Source organism: Agelaius phoeniceus, chromosome 1 (genome assembly GCF_051311805.1).
Source record: "Agelaius phoeniceus isolate bAgePho1 chromosome 1, bAgePho1.hap1, whole genome shotgun sequence".
NCBI classification, from domain to species: Eukaryota; Metazoa; Chordata; class Aves; order Passeriformes; family Icteridae; genus Agelaius; species Agelaius phoeniceus.
In genome coordinates, this window is record NC_135265.1 from 36,198,973 (window position 1) to 36,212,573 (window position 13,601).

General features: G+C 41.1%; 1 protein-coding gene across 1 annotated transcript in view; it reads right to left on the reverse strand.

Moving 5' to 3' along the window:
* LOC143693770 (uncharacterized) overlaps positions 1 to 13,601 on the reverse strand; it is a 105,499-nt gene continuing 91,898 nt past the window's right edge. Inside the window, exon 5 of the mRNA XM_077176454.1 lies at positions 1 to 505. Within this exon, the coding sequence (XP_077032569.1) occupies positions 467 to 505 (39 nt within the window). The 3' untranslated portion in view covers positions 1 to 466. The remainder of the gene's footprint in view (positions 506 to 13,601) is intronic.

The window sequence follows — 13,601 nt, forward strand, 5'->3', positions numbered from 1 at the left end:
ATTTAACATGTACACTCAGTGTTCTAATCCCCTTTGGGTTAAGAAAAAAACACGAACCCATTAATTTGAAAACATTTAAATAATTTCATTGCATGGTCAAGGTACGGGAAGGGGTAAATTAAGTTGGAATGGTAAGAGACACAGGACTATCTAACAGACTACTGGCTCTCCATCACTAACAAACCTCTCTTCATTTGTAGCACATGACAAATCTAGATGGGATCCTGCAGCCACTAAGCCCTGAGACTTAAGGACAGATCCCTGAACTTCTTGGGTAGTTGAATGGCAGGGACCCGGTGTTGGAGACCCTTCCCCAAAAAGATGTCACAGCTTGAGACATTCCTCCAGAATGAGAACCCGGGTTCCTACCTGTGAAAGCAAAGGTCAGCACTGGATTAGCTTCTGTCCTTGTAAACTCTTCAGTAGGTTCTCAGTGTCCCTACCTGGGCAGGGGAGCTGGCAGCCATCAGGTCTCACAGGTTGTGCACAGCTGCAGGTACACATACTGTAACATGAGCAGAAACATAATTTTTCATAATTTCACTGCTCCTTACTTCATAATACACGTATTTTTATGATGGTAAATCTGCATAGCCCATATATAAGGATATATAATGTATATATTAAAAATATATATATAGGTTAAAATGTGTTATATTTATCTAACAACTGAAATGGCTTCCAAAAAAATAGTACAAATTTGGTTTGTCAACCTTCTTAAGCATCCTTGCACTAGCCTTCCAGAGCAAAATCATGCTGGAGGAGTATACCTACTTTCTGGCACATCCAGGGCAAAAAAAGAAAAAGAAAGAAGTGTGGAGTCCTGATAACTTTATGTTGCAGTGCAAGACTGGCTGGAGTAAGAGCTGTAAGGTAGCTGGGACATCCTTGAAACTTGAGCAAGATCCAAGTACAGGTTGGAGCTCTCAGCAGGTGTTGCCATAGTCAGAAATTTTTTGGCTGTTCTAGTCTGTATCCTCAGACTTAGGGACAAGCAAGTGCATGATGTTGTACCCTCCTTGCTGATTTTGCCCTGCTGGCTGTGCAGTTGCATTTGGGCATTTGCTTCAAAAAGGAAAAGAAAAACCTCTGAGCACAACCTGCTGCTAGCAGAAACACATAGTTTAATGGTGTTGGAGTGATGCTACCCTTATTTTCTAGATCACAAAGTCAGTGACTACATTTTGCATGCAAGGAACAAAAAACACTGAAGTTCAGTTTCTAGGGAAAGAGCAAACCTATTAGATGATCAAGGGAAGCTATAACAGAGAACTGATCAAGATAAATCTAAAAGAACAATGTAAATCCATTAAGCTGGTAATTGCCTGTGTGTGACAAATTTCTTTTATTACCACACTTTTCTTGTAGTAATACTGACACAACACTATAAAATTTAGGGCTCTTTTTCATGTCTGCTCCATCCCAGTGGGATCTCTGGCTGAAATTCTGCTCCAAGGAATACAGCACATAATCAGTCCCTTTGAAACTGCTTCAGTAATGCTGAATCCATATAAGTGTGGATGCCAATTATGCTAATGAAACTGCAATGGGCCCGTGGTTCTTGCCATCCTCTAACAGTGCTGTAAAACTATTGTCACACTCAGCAACTAAATTTTTATAGCATATGACCACATAGAATACTGAAATTTGCTGCATGGTGGAGCTTATGCCACGTGTTCCCCAAACCTAATACTGCTAAGAACACAAAGAAAGCAACAGGTAACTGTAGAAAGTCTGGGAATTTTTTTGTTTTGTTTTCTTCTGTTTTGTTTTGTTACCTATTATTCTTGTCCTGTATTCACATCTCCAGAAGGTGCAAGGCTAATGCAAATAATATTTCTTTTGCCATCCTTTCTTGCTCCCTGTTTCCCTCCATGGCAAGGCTCCATCCTGAGAAGCAGACACTGGGAAACATAGTGGGCTAGCAAAATTTCAGGGTGCTCCTGAGGAAGCCCAAGACAGATCCTTAACATCTTTTTTCCATTTGCTCTTTTGGGCTGATAGGATCTCTGACAGAAATACTCACTGATGCCTTGGCAGGGCATTTCTTTGGGCTCAGGCAGGACCTGTCACGTGTGGTTTCTCTTTTCCTGTCTCGTGTTCTCTCACACAGCCCTCCTGTGGCAAGGATAACTCTTCTTCTCAGGTAACAAATGAGGGTTCAAAGTCTACATGTTAAAATGTCTACATCCCCTCCTCTTTGTCTTTACAGCCTGGCAATGTTATAATCATCTCTGCAATACAGCACAGGCCAAGGTACCAATCAGCCTGTGTGAACAACAGCCTTAAGGCCACTATAAAACCCCACTGAGGACACTTTTAGGGTGTGGTGGGAGTAGTTAGTACAGATCATGAGAAGACACAGAGAGGAATATGGATTCATGAGGAGTAATAGCTTTTACACATGATTAGTCAGGATAAAAGAAATGGCAATACAAGGCTGACCAGTCTACATTATTGGGCTATTACTTCTTGCACCAGTGGAAAGTCCTGCCTTACTATTTTTCTTCCCACATTAAATCCTATCACCACCATTATGGTTCCAGCACTGCTGTGTTTCAGTAGTGCTTCATCCCTTCTTCATGCACACTTATTACAAATACTACAGTCTCAGGTAAACAGCTTTGAAATCACTTGCTGCAAGTGCATCTGCCTTCAATTCTGTCATCACTTTGTGAACCATGACAATTGCAGTCCACAGCATTTTTATAAAAGCAGTGAAAACCCACAAATGTTAACCTTTTGCTTAGTTTATTGTTTATAAAACAGTAATATGCTGTCATGTTCTCCCATCCTCATGCCTTTGAAGGGACCTCTCACTAATGACACCAATTCCATGATAGGTGAGGGATGCTTGGAATTACTGTTGCATTAGTGGCTGGCAGCTTTTCTGGGGATAGACTTCATTCTTTTGTGTGCCTGCAAATCCATGCTAATGTTCCTCCCTAACTTGCAGGGCACTGGTTGAAGAGCAAAGGCAGCCTATGGTGGGGAGGTCCTTCAGCTCACAGGAGTCACCTACTCTGCCCCTGCTCCACAGGCTGCAGAGGAGCTCCTGAAGCAGTTCCCAAAATGAGGCAGAAATACTAATCTTCTCATGTTTCCTGACACTTCCTGTGCCTTTTCTTGAGTCAGAGCCCAGAGATGTGCTATGATACTTGAGCTTTAGGCTGCTCAGATGTAACACAAAGTAGCAAAGTAATTTCCAAAATTAAATCTCCTGACACTGACATAGTGCTGACAACGTTCAGATAACTAATATTTCCTTTTCTCCAAGGAAAATTATGAAAATATTAAACATAGTTGTTATTTGGTTAGCTGGTTCAATATTATTATTTATTTCTTACATACAGCTCTATTTTAACTTTACTAGGTTTGCCTTCTTCTCAGTACTCTAGAAGAAGGGGAGCAAGGACATGACACCCCAGCATAACAAGGTACACCCTTCTCTCTGCATTTCACTGTTGGCTTCAGCATCCCATCCTCAGCCCTCAGCTGCCATTAGATATTATAAGAGCAGCTGCTGCAACCTAGGCTTGGAGAGCAGGCTGTGAAGCAGCAGCCCAGAGGTGTTAACATTGCTCCTGTGTTTGTGAGGATCATCTGGTTCCTGTCTGTGGTCTGAACTGCTCGTTAGAAGCACTCAGACACACACACACACACATACACACGGTGGGATAAAATGCCCTCAGGAAAAACTCCTACTCACACCTGGACTTGCAAAGATACACATAACGAATGCAGAAATATACACATGGGCACGTGGAAAACTCAGCAGTTCTGTGGAATTTGCCCATACCTTGTGCTCCTTGCAGCTTGAGTATCGATTTCATCATTCCTTCCTTGCTACTCACTGCTGCCACCACGTGTTAACCCCAATTTTGGGGTTTTTTTTCCGGAAATAATAAAGCCCCTTGAAATAGAAACATGTTCTGCCGTGGGTGAGAAGGACCTGGAATTTGGCAGTACTCCAGAGAAAAAAAGTGAAATGGGCAGGCCATTCCTTGGCAGACTGGATATTGCTGGAAACAGTATAAAAAGCTTCAGATGAGCCCCCTGTAACCAGAACTTCAAATTCTGAATTGAGGATCTATGCTATTTATTATCAGTACAGTTTATGGTGTGTGTTAGGAAGTGCCAGGCTAGTGCTAGTAAGTTCAGGTTTGTACACTGACAGTTTCTCTCTCTCTCCCCCATGCCTTCCTCTTGCACTTGGATTCCTTGTCATGCTTTTTGAGAATGAAAAATGCATTAATAATGAACAAAAGTGGAATGCAGTCAGGAAAACACTTTCTTCCTAATTCCCATGATTTGGTAGTGTGCCTGTTCCCTTGGGAATGAAAGGCAGCCTTCCAGTTTGGGCTTAATAAGAGTAATTGCAGATATTTTTACTGTTGATACAAATGACTAATTAAATCATTATTAAATTTGCTGTGTCTCCATCATACAAAATATGGGTAAGTTTTACCCATGTCATTACACACTACTAAAAATGAGTGTGGCTCAGAGCTAACAGGACAGCAAATTTCTGCAAGCTGAACTTCCCCCAGTGTGGCTTGGTTCTGGGCTAAATTTATTTCATCTTAAATAACTCCTGAAGGATGACATTTAAGTGACAAACTGTTGATAGCTAATCACAAGCCTACAGGGTATCATTTCAATGGAATGTCTCGATGTGCAAGTTAAGGTTAGTGTAACAATTTGCTGGTTTATGGTTTTGTTGAGGGAAACTGAGCATATGCAAGGCTTAGCTGTTCTCTCTTCCCTCTGTCTGGCAAGGTCTGAAAGCACATGCCTAGGTATAGATGCAGTGCTACCAGTTCTCACATTGGTTAATGTGTTACCAGCACATAGTCCCGGGCCAAGGAATGATTTCAGAGTATCAGTTTGCATTTAAAACATAAATTCAAGCTTGCTTTCCAGCTTTTGTGACTGAGAGATAATGGATGGTTAATCCTAGCTCCAAGCCAAGAACGATACTGAAGATGAGTATGAAGATGTGACATTGTAGCATTTCATGTTTCTGAAAGACTCTTTTTGTACATGAAAGTTGTTTTAAGTCAGTGGTCCTCTACACAGGTGTACTTGCAGCTGTTTGTCACACCCTGCAGGATCAGCATGTTGGGGAAGGATAGGGAGCTAATGAACTAATGCTCAGTCAGGATTGAGAAGGAGAGGAAATTGGAGAAGACACTGATACAAAGGCCTGATGTTACTGTGGACAAATTGTATTTAGGCTTTACTTCTGCTTTTGCACATCCTTTAATTCCAGTGCCTATAAGGAGGTTTTTGAGGAAGCAGAACCAGGATTTTCATGGTGGTACATGGCAAGGGCATGTGAGAAAACAGGTGTAGCTTGAAATGATGCTCTGACTGGAAACAAAGAAACTTCATAAGGCAAATTGAGCATGGGAAGGCATTGCCCAAAGAGGGTTTACAGTCTGTCTCCTTGGAGGTTTTAAAGAACCCGACTGTTTAGAGCCTTGAGGACAGGAGCCCTCCAGAGGCGCCTTTCCAATTGGATTACCTCATAAGCCAGTAGATGTAATCTTTTTGGATTTCAGCAAAACTTTTGAAACTGTCTTTCACAGTATCCTTCTGGACAAAATGTCCAGCACACAGCTGGATAACAGTGTTATGCAATGGGTGAGCAACTGGCTCATGGGTTGGGCACAGAGAGTTATAGGGAATGGGGTGACATTAGACTGGTATCCTCTCCCTAGGGGGGTTCCCCAGGGCCCCATCCTTGTCCTGGGGTGACTTTATGATGTTTGTATCCCCAGTTGGTTCTGTTTATGCTGGATATTAAGCTCTACACCTTTAAGACCTTTTCACTCTTCTATGCTCTTCATTCTGAGAGCGAAGGGAGGGAAGAAAACCCAGAAACTGTTTTCAGAAACTGCACTTGCTCCCCTGCATTCTCTCTCATGGACTGTTTTGTTTGCAGCATGGACAGTGGGAGAGAGCTCTCCTTTGCTTTTACTTAGGTTTTTTTTAGCTAGCTGAGGCAGAGAAGTTCCCTGGACTGTGGTTTTTCTTTTTCTTGGAACTGATCAGCCTGCTCTAGACTGAAAACCCAGAAAAACCCCAGGAGCTCACACCTGTGGCCCACTGGGGCCTGGGATGCAGCATTTTCCAGCACCAGAGGGACTGACAAGAGACTGAGCAAGCCGAGCTACACCCCACAAAAAGGAATTCCTGAATTTGCCATCGCTTCAAAAGAGCAAGAGGTTTTATTGTTTAATATTATTCATTTTTTATGCTTGTGAATACTTTGCTTGTTAAATAAACAAGTTTTTTTTACACTTTTCTCCAAGGAAATACTTTCCCAAACCAGCTGGGGGAGGGGCTGCTTGAATCTGCTTTCTAGAGGGACCCCTTTGGAAGTTTTCTCCCAAATTTGCCCTAAACCAGGACCATCCTCCACCCACTTCTCTTCAACATCTTCATTAATGTCTTGGACACGGGACCCAAAGTTTGCCAATGACACTAAACTGGGAGAAGCTGTAGACTCCCTTGAAGGCAGAGAGGCCCTGCAGAGAGACCTTGACAAGTTAGAGAGGTGGGAAATCACTAATCAAATGAAGTTCAGCAAGGGAAAGTGTGGTATTTGGCACCTGGGACAGGACAAGCCTGGTTGTGTGTATAGACCAGGAACAAGAGCCCAGAGAGGAGCACTGTGGAAAAAAGGACCTGAGGGTCATGGTTGATGGCAAACTGAATCTGAGTCAGCAGTGCCCTGGCAGCCAGGAGAGCCACCCATGTCCTGGGCTGCAGAGGCACATCATCACCAGCCAGGCAAGGCAGGGGATTGTCCTGCTCTGCTCTGCACTGAGTTGGCCTCACCTTGAGTGCTGGTGGCAGTTTTGGGTGCCACAACATAAAAAAGACATTAACCTATTAGAAGGCATCCAAAGGAGGGCCACAAGGATGGTGAATCATACAATCATGCAATATGCAGATTTGGAAGGGACCTGTCAGGATCAGTGAGTGGGGAGGCCCTATGAGGTCACTTGGTCTGTTTGGCCTGCAGAAGACTGAGGGGAGACCTCATTGTGGTCTTCAGCATCCTCACAGTGGGAAGAGGAGGGGCTGGCACTGATCTCTTCACTCTCATGACCAGTGACAGGACTTGAGGAAATGGCATGAAGCAGAGTCAGGGGAGGTTCAGGCTGGATACCAGGTAAAGGTTCTTCACCCAGAGGGTGGCTGGGCACTGGAACAGCTCCACAGAGAAGTGGTTACAGCACTAAGCCTGACACAGTTCAAGAAACATTTGGACAGCACTCTCAGGCACATGGTGTGAGTGCAGGGCCAGGAGCTGGACTCTGATCCTGATGGGTCTCTTCCAACACAGCATATTCTGTGATCCCATGGTGCTGTGATGGTACAGACTTAAATGACAGCAAGGGCAGACACCAGCAGTGTTGAAAAGTAACCATCATGCACTAAATATTAAACACTGTATTTTAATCATCAAGATAGATTGAAGTAGTTAATCTGTGTTTTCAATGATCAGTTTTCAAAGAAACATTAAAAACTGTGGGACTCCAATTTATTCTCTGGGGCAGGAACACCTTTAGCGATGGGAGAAGAGAACAGAAGGAAACTCTGAACTGATTTAGTATCTGTGTAATGCTGCTGTAGACATCACCTCCGTGATCACCCTCTGTCCCACTGAGATGTTTTTGAAAATACAGAAAGTACAGGGTCACTTTTGTAATAGGACCTAGGTCCCTCAGATGGAATGAAATTCATTATCTTGAGCCCCAGTGCTTTCCACTGCCAACCCTCCTCAACATGGACAATGTGCCCCAGTTTTGGGACTGACTGAAGAACCTAACACTCTGTCTCAGACTTTCCTTGAAATTATGAAATTAATATTCCATTTTCTTCTATTCTTGCTTCTGCTTTCACCTCACCATTAAGTGCTTTGTTACAAAATACTTTCCTTTTGTTTACTGCCCAACTACTGGCCTATAATAAAGCAAGAAGAGAAAGGTGTGTAAATACCAGAAGTGTCCTGTCATTTAAAAAAATGAGACTGTATTGGATTTCACTTTCTAGACTGGAGACAGTAAACCACTACTTCTAAGTGATGGAGCCCTGACATTTTCTACTTGAGGAACAAGACAGAGAAGACTTAGGCCCTCAGCTTTTGCTGCTGCCTCTGACTCCTGGTTAAGGTCATGTCATTACAATGATGCTATGATGACATATATTCTTTTTTGTTTGGCAGAGAGATTATGGCTTCAAAAATTTACTTCAAAGGTGATGTGGATGTCCTGAGCACTCTATAATCTTGAAACAAACAGTGTTGCCTTGTTTGAGCTGTCACTACAGTATTTGACATGAAACAGAAAAGAAAAGGAAAAGTGTGTATTTTGGAGGATGTGAAGGGATTTGAATCAGTTTAGAAGGATAATGTTTCTTTAACTGGGTAATCAATATGAGACTTTCCTACCAAGTACTACTAAAGGATCCACATCAGCCACTTCTAGGCCAAGTCTAAAAAATATTGCAAATGATTTAGGCAGTCATTAAATATGACCTTTGTTCTTGGCAGCAGCACAAGAAAAGCAAGAAACAATTAAGCAACTGATTGTTGAAAGCACTACTGACCGATTTCAACACTGAGTTTGTTTTTTGCTGTGAGATTTGTTTTTGCCTCTTGTAGTTTCATTTTCCCATGTTGGAAGAAAGACAAAGATGTCATTTTAGTGTCTACAAATCTAGTTACATTGATTAGCAGTATACATTTAGAATTGGCATCAGTTATTTTCATGCATAGTGCAGCATCCAGCATTACTGTTTATATTTTTGTTTCTAGGTTATGAATTTTTTAGTAATTCTCTGGAATCTGCACAGTAAGCTATAGTGTATTGCTGAGTTCTGGAAAAATAAAAAGCAATACTGGGCCAAATGCTCCTTCAAGGCATAAGAAATTATTAAGAAAAGTCTTTCAGTCCTTTGCACTTTCATCTCACTGAGCTGAACCAAAACAGTCAAATTGCTCAAAGAATGGTATTGGACATCTGCCCTGACCACTGACAGGTGCTAAAGAGACTTTCCAACATGCCTACCTATTTAGCTACCAAGCTCCCCTTGATGCTCATGAAATTAGGCAGCTCAGCACTTGGAAATATCCCACTAGGTTAACATTTCTAAGAAGTTGCAAGAAGATTCAGAATCTTTTAACATAAGAACCCAAATGCATTTTATTTTTAGACATTTACTGAAAAAATTGTCTGCTTTTCTCTTACACTAAATGCTTGCAGTAGGATGCAATACAGAAAAACCAACCTAGGGGATTCTATGATTGATTCTAAGGGAATACACATGGGAAACTTCTTTTAAGCAAGTATATAACAGGTTAGTTTACCTTAAATATCTTTTTTGTTATCTCAGTTTTTGTGAATGAGATAAATTTTTTGACATTAGAAGAATTATAAATGTCAATAGGTTTTGAGTCTTCAGATCTGTTTCAGCAGATCTTCACTGGGATATTACCCTTGGAGGATGATAGCACTATCTGTCCTGATGAAAGGAGAGAAAACAAAAATTTACACTCATCAGAAGCTCCAGGAATTCAAGTACTGAAGTAACAACATATTCTTTCTGTGCAAATGGTAAAAACTGGACAGCAGGGGGTAGGTTCCACTACAAAGTCAACCAAAAATAGAGGTGTTTTGCATATAATCACTTCTAGTTCGTCCTTTACATTGTTTACATATTACAAGAATTGCCATCAACTAATTAACATGCACCATTTCTAGTTAAAATATCTCATTAATTTAACAGAAAAATCAAACTTACTCTTGCATGGTGGGAGAACAGGTTGAGGAGAGGATGGATCTGGTGGATAAAAGCAACATATAACCCTCTGTTATCAGACACTGTGCTTTATAAGCACAGGTTAAAAGAATTGGAATTATCTTGTCAGGCAAGGAGAAGAATTAGAGTGGGAATGTGATGCCTCTTGAAATGTGTAAGTGGTTGGAAAAGTGAAGTACTATTTATCAGAATATTCCCTATGGAAAGCGTGAGACTTAAAGGGCTTCAAATGCAGCAAGGAAGAATTAGGTTACATGTTAGGAGAAAAAGAGTTTAACTGTAAAGGCTGGGTGGAGGCAGGACTAGGAGGCCAGAAAGTGGCCTTGATAACATCTGCTGGATATGGAAAAGGTCTGGCTAGCTCTGCCACAAGGCAAAAGGATGAACTAGAGCTCTTGGATTCCTTTCCAGACCTCATTGCTGTGATTCTGAGATTCATCATATTAGAAAGCTTTTCTATAGTTATATTGTCTAGCAGCAGTAATTCTCCTATCAAAACCACATTATTCCTGGGACACATGAGCACATAAGAATAGAAGTTTTCTGAGGACTGAAACACTGCATCCATCATTTTATATAATTTTCTTCTTAGTTATAAAACAGTGGTGTGGTCTAGCTCAAGAAATTTGGGACTTATCAAGAACCCTATTATTAGGAACCATGTGTTTTATTTCAATGTTTCAAAGGTTAGAGGGCTAGAGGCTAGATGCCCAGCAGTAATTTCATTTCTGTAGCCTAAACAGTCACTGAGAGGCTTGTTTATGCCAAAAAAAATTATTACATTAAGAGAGTTATTTTTTGCAAATCTTTAAATAATGTATGAGCTTCCTTCTATTATTTCATAATATGTACCCTTAAATAACATGTTGTTATGCCAGTCACATCATGAAATTCAACTGATTGGAAACAAATTAAGTAGCAGATATAGTTTAATTGTCCGTGTAAGTAAATTACAAATGGTAAGCAAATAACTTTAATAGTAATAAAAAGGTCTAATACTGACATTGCATCATAATGAAGTTAATTTTTAGCACAGATGATGATTTGTTTAAAGAAGAAGCAGTTTAACTTTGACAGTAAATACAGCTTTCAAGCCATGCAGAGGAGATAGGAGTATGAAGTCATATTCCCAGATACCAATGTTATTGTAGAAAATATAGTTCCTTATGTGCAAGGGAATGTTTCCTCTGCATTAAACCAGGAATATAGACCTGTGGCATGCTAAAGGGAATGCCTGCATATGGACATACTGATCTGGTGCTTTCTTTGGTCTCTCAGGTACAGGAAAACAAGAACCTCAGATGAAATCTGGGCCTAGGAAGAGCTGCTCTAAATGTTGCTGATCCCTGAACTCCAAGAACAAGCTACTTTATTTGAATTCTCATGTTCTTGTATTTTCCTTGAAGAGAAGTAGTCTGCCACTCTTGATGGGAGTTCAATTTCTGATGCCTCCACCTCCATGAATGTATGTCAGTTTAAATATCAAAACTGCTGTGTGCATTTCCATATAATTGAAAATAAAGGTCTCTCATCTTCCTTCCTACAGAGCACTTTAAATGCCACACCCCAGCCTGTAATTTATTGACAGAAAGAAAGGCTACTGCCATAGTTTATCACCTTCCCCCTGTTCCCAGGGCAGGCTGAGGATGCAATGCAGCCACCTGAGCAGCCCCTTGCTGTCACTGCATGCAATCCCTGCAGAGAACAGGCTCTCAGGTGGTGCTCAGACATCAGGGCACAAAGAGCCCTTCTCAGTGATCCCAAAAACTTGCCCCCATACTCTCCTGCCTGCAGATACCTTCTGGGCTGTCCTTTTCAAGAGGTCTGACTCTCTGCTTCCATTCTGTCTCTTGTAATGAGCTGTATTTGGATAATGGTTGCCCCTCCCTCCTTTTGCCTACCCAGGCAGCTGGAGTAATTATATCCTGTCTTCCTGCATTTTTTTGTTTCTACACCTCATCAACACTCATTTTTTGTAAGTGGTTGGTCTTTGCAGATTGGACTTCCCTCAGCATGTTGAAAGAGCTTGCCAGCCTTGTGGAAGAGATCAGCTTGGAACATAAAAACATCTGATAAAATGCATTATGAAGCCCATTAAACTCCCATCATGGGTTGTCCCTTATCATTAACAAAAATGTTATAGCATCTCTTGTTTATGATCACACCCTCCTCTTGAAAGTCCTGTCTGAAAGCATTTAATGTCTTTACATCTCATCTCTCAAATTTTTTTATCTTATTCACCAGATCCTTGTTTCTGTTACGCATTGCAGCACAAGAAAAAGGTCCCTATCACAATTTCCCAAAGAAAGAGTGTAAGAATCAAAGTTAGATGTCAAAGGGCATTTGCTAATAGCTGTTTAAGGCAGGAAGCAGGGTTTATTCATCTACCAACCAGCATTTTTAGATCCTTGGGTTAATGACAGTCCATCAGGTTCTGTTGCTCAGCAAAAGATGTAATCAGAAACGAAATCTAGCTGAGACCATTTCTATTAGTCTACAGTGTGTGAGTTTAATGGCCTGTACATTGAAACAACTCTAATTTCATTTCTATAGAACTTTCATAGTGTAAAACATTATATTCACTGGGTAAATCAGTAATTATGTTCTTGTAGTTTGAAGAATCATCCACTTCTCAGAAAAAACCCCATCAAATCAAAGCTTTAATAATGAATAAGGAAGGGTAATTCAAGCTATGCTTTTTGCTTCTTACTGCTCTGGCATCCTTCCTTCTATGCTTTTCTGTTCAGCTTAAGTGATTTGACTTCCTGAGCCAATTCTTTGGACAAACTAGTGCTCTAATTTTAGGTTTATCAGATGGCTCACAAGACATTTTCTCTGTGTGATTCTGCAGTGTCCGTTTCCATACAGTCATTACTGTGTTGGGGGTCAGAAGAAGAAAGAACACTTAGACTCTATTTCTAATTCATCCTGTGTATATTTGCAGGGAATTCAGTTCCAAGAAAGCTCTAAATAACAAAATGCATGGCCTCACAACATGCTGCAAAGTGCTCATTATCTGAATACACTCTGACTGCTTTTGCAAACAGATGCTCCAAATACTGTTCTTAATTAAATATCAAGGGTTGGATTCAAATGTTGGTCCATGCCAGCAGAAGATAGCACAAATCCTGGCACTGGGCCCTAATCCAACAAAGGATGGTTGTGAATGCCTGAAACATTGCAGGCTTCCCTCTCTTGTGGGATGAGTTGCCAGACACTGAGATATGATGCAAAGAGTCTGGATTTTGGGGTGTTTCTCAGGTGTCAGGGTGGGAATGCAGTCCAGATGGCTGCTTGACAGCAGACTTGTGTGAGGATTGGGCACGATGCTCTCCAGTCAGGCTGGACAGAGCTGCTCCCTCATATCATCAACAACCATCACTACAAATTCCTTGAATCTCTGAGGAAGATACAGGAGTCAAAGTCAAGTCAGGAGCTGAAGGAAGAACTATGAGCTGAGCTTTCATTTAAACAATTCCTCCCTTTTTCTTACCACCTGATGGGATTTTTTCTACTTAGTAATGGCTGTGCAATAGTTTTTAGATAGTGATGGAGATGGTAAAAGGTTTATTTTTGGAGTGTGGAGTGACTCTTAGTACTTGGGGTTTTGGTGTTTTGTTTTGACAAGGAGAAGAGATAAAACACTTGGAAGAGAGGCAAAGAAAAGGAAAATGCAAGTAGCAAAGGGATTTTTTCTTTGAGCTGATGGCTTTTGAGCCACATCAACATTGCATAGTGTAACCTGTCTAAAGAAGACTAACTAACCT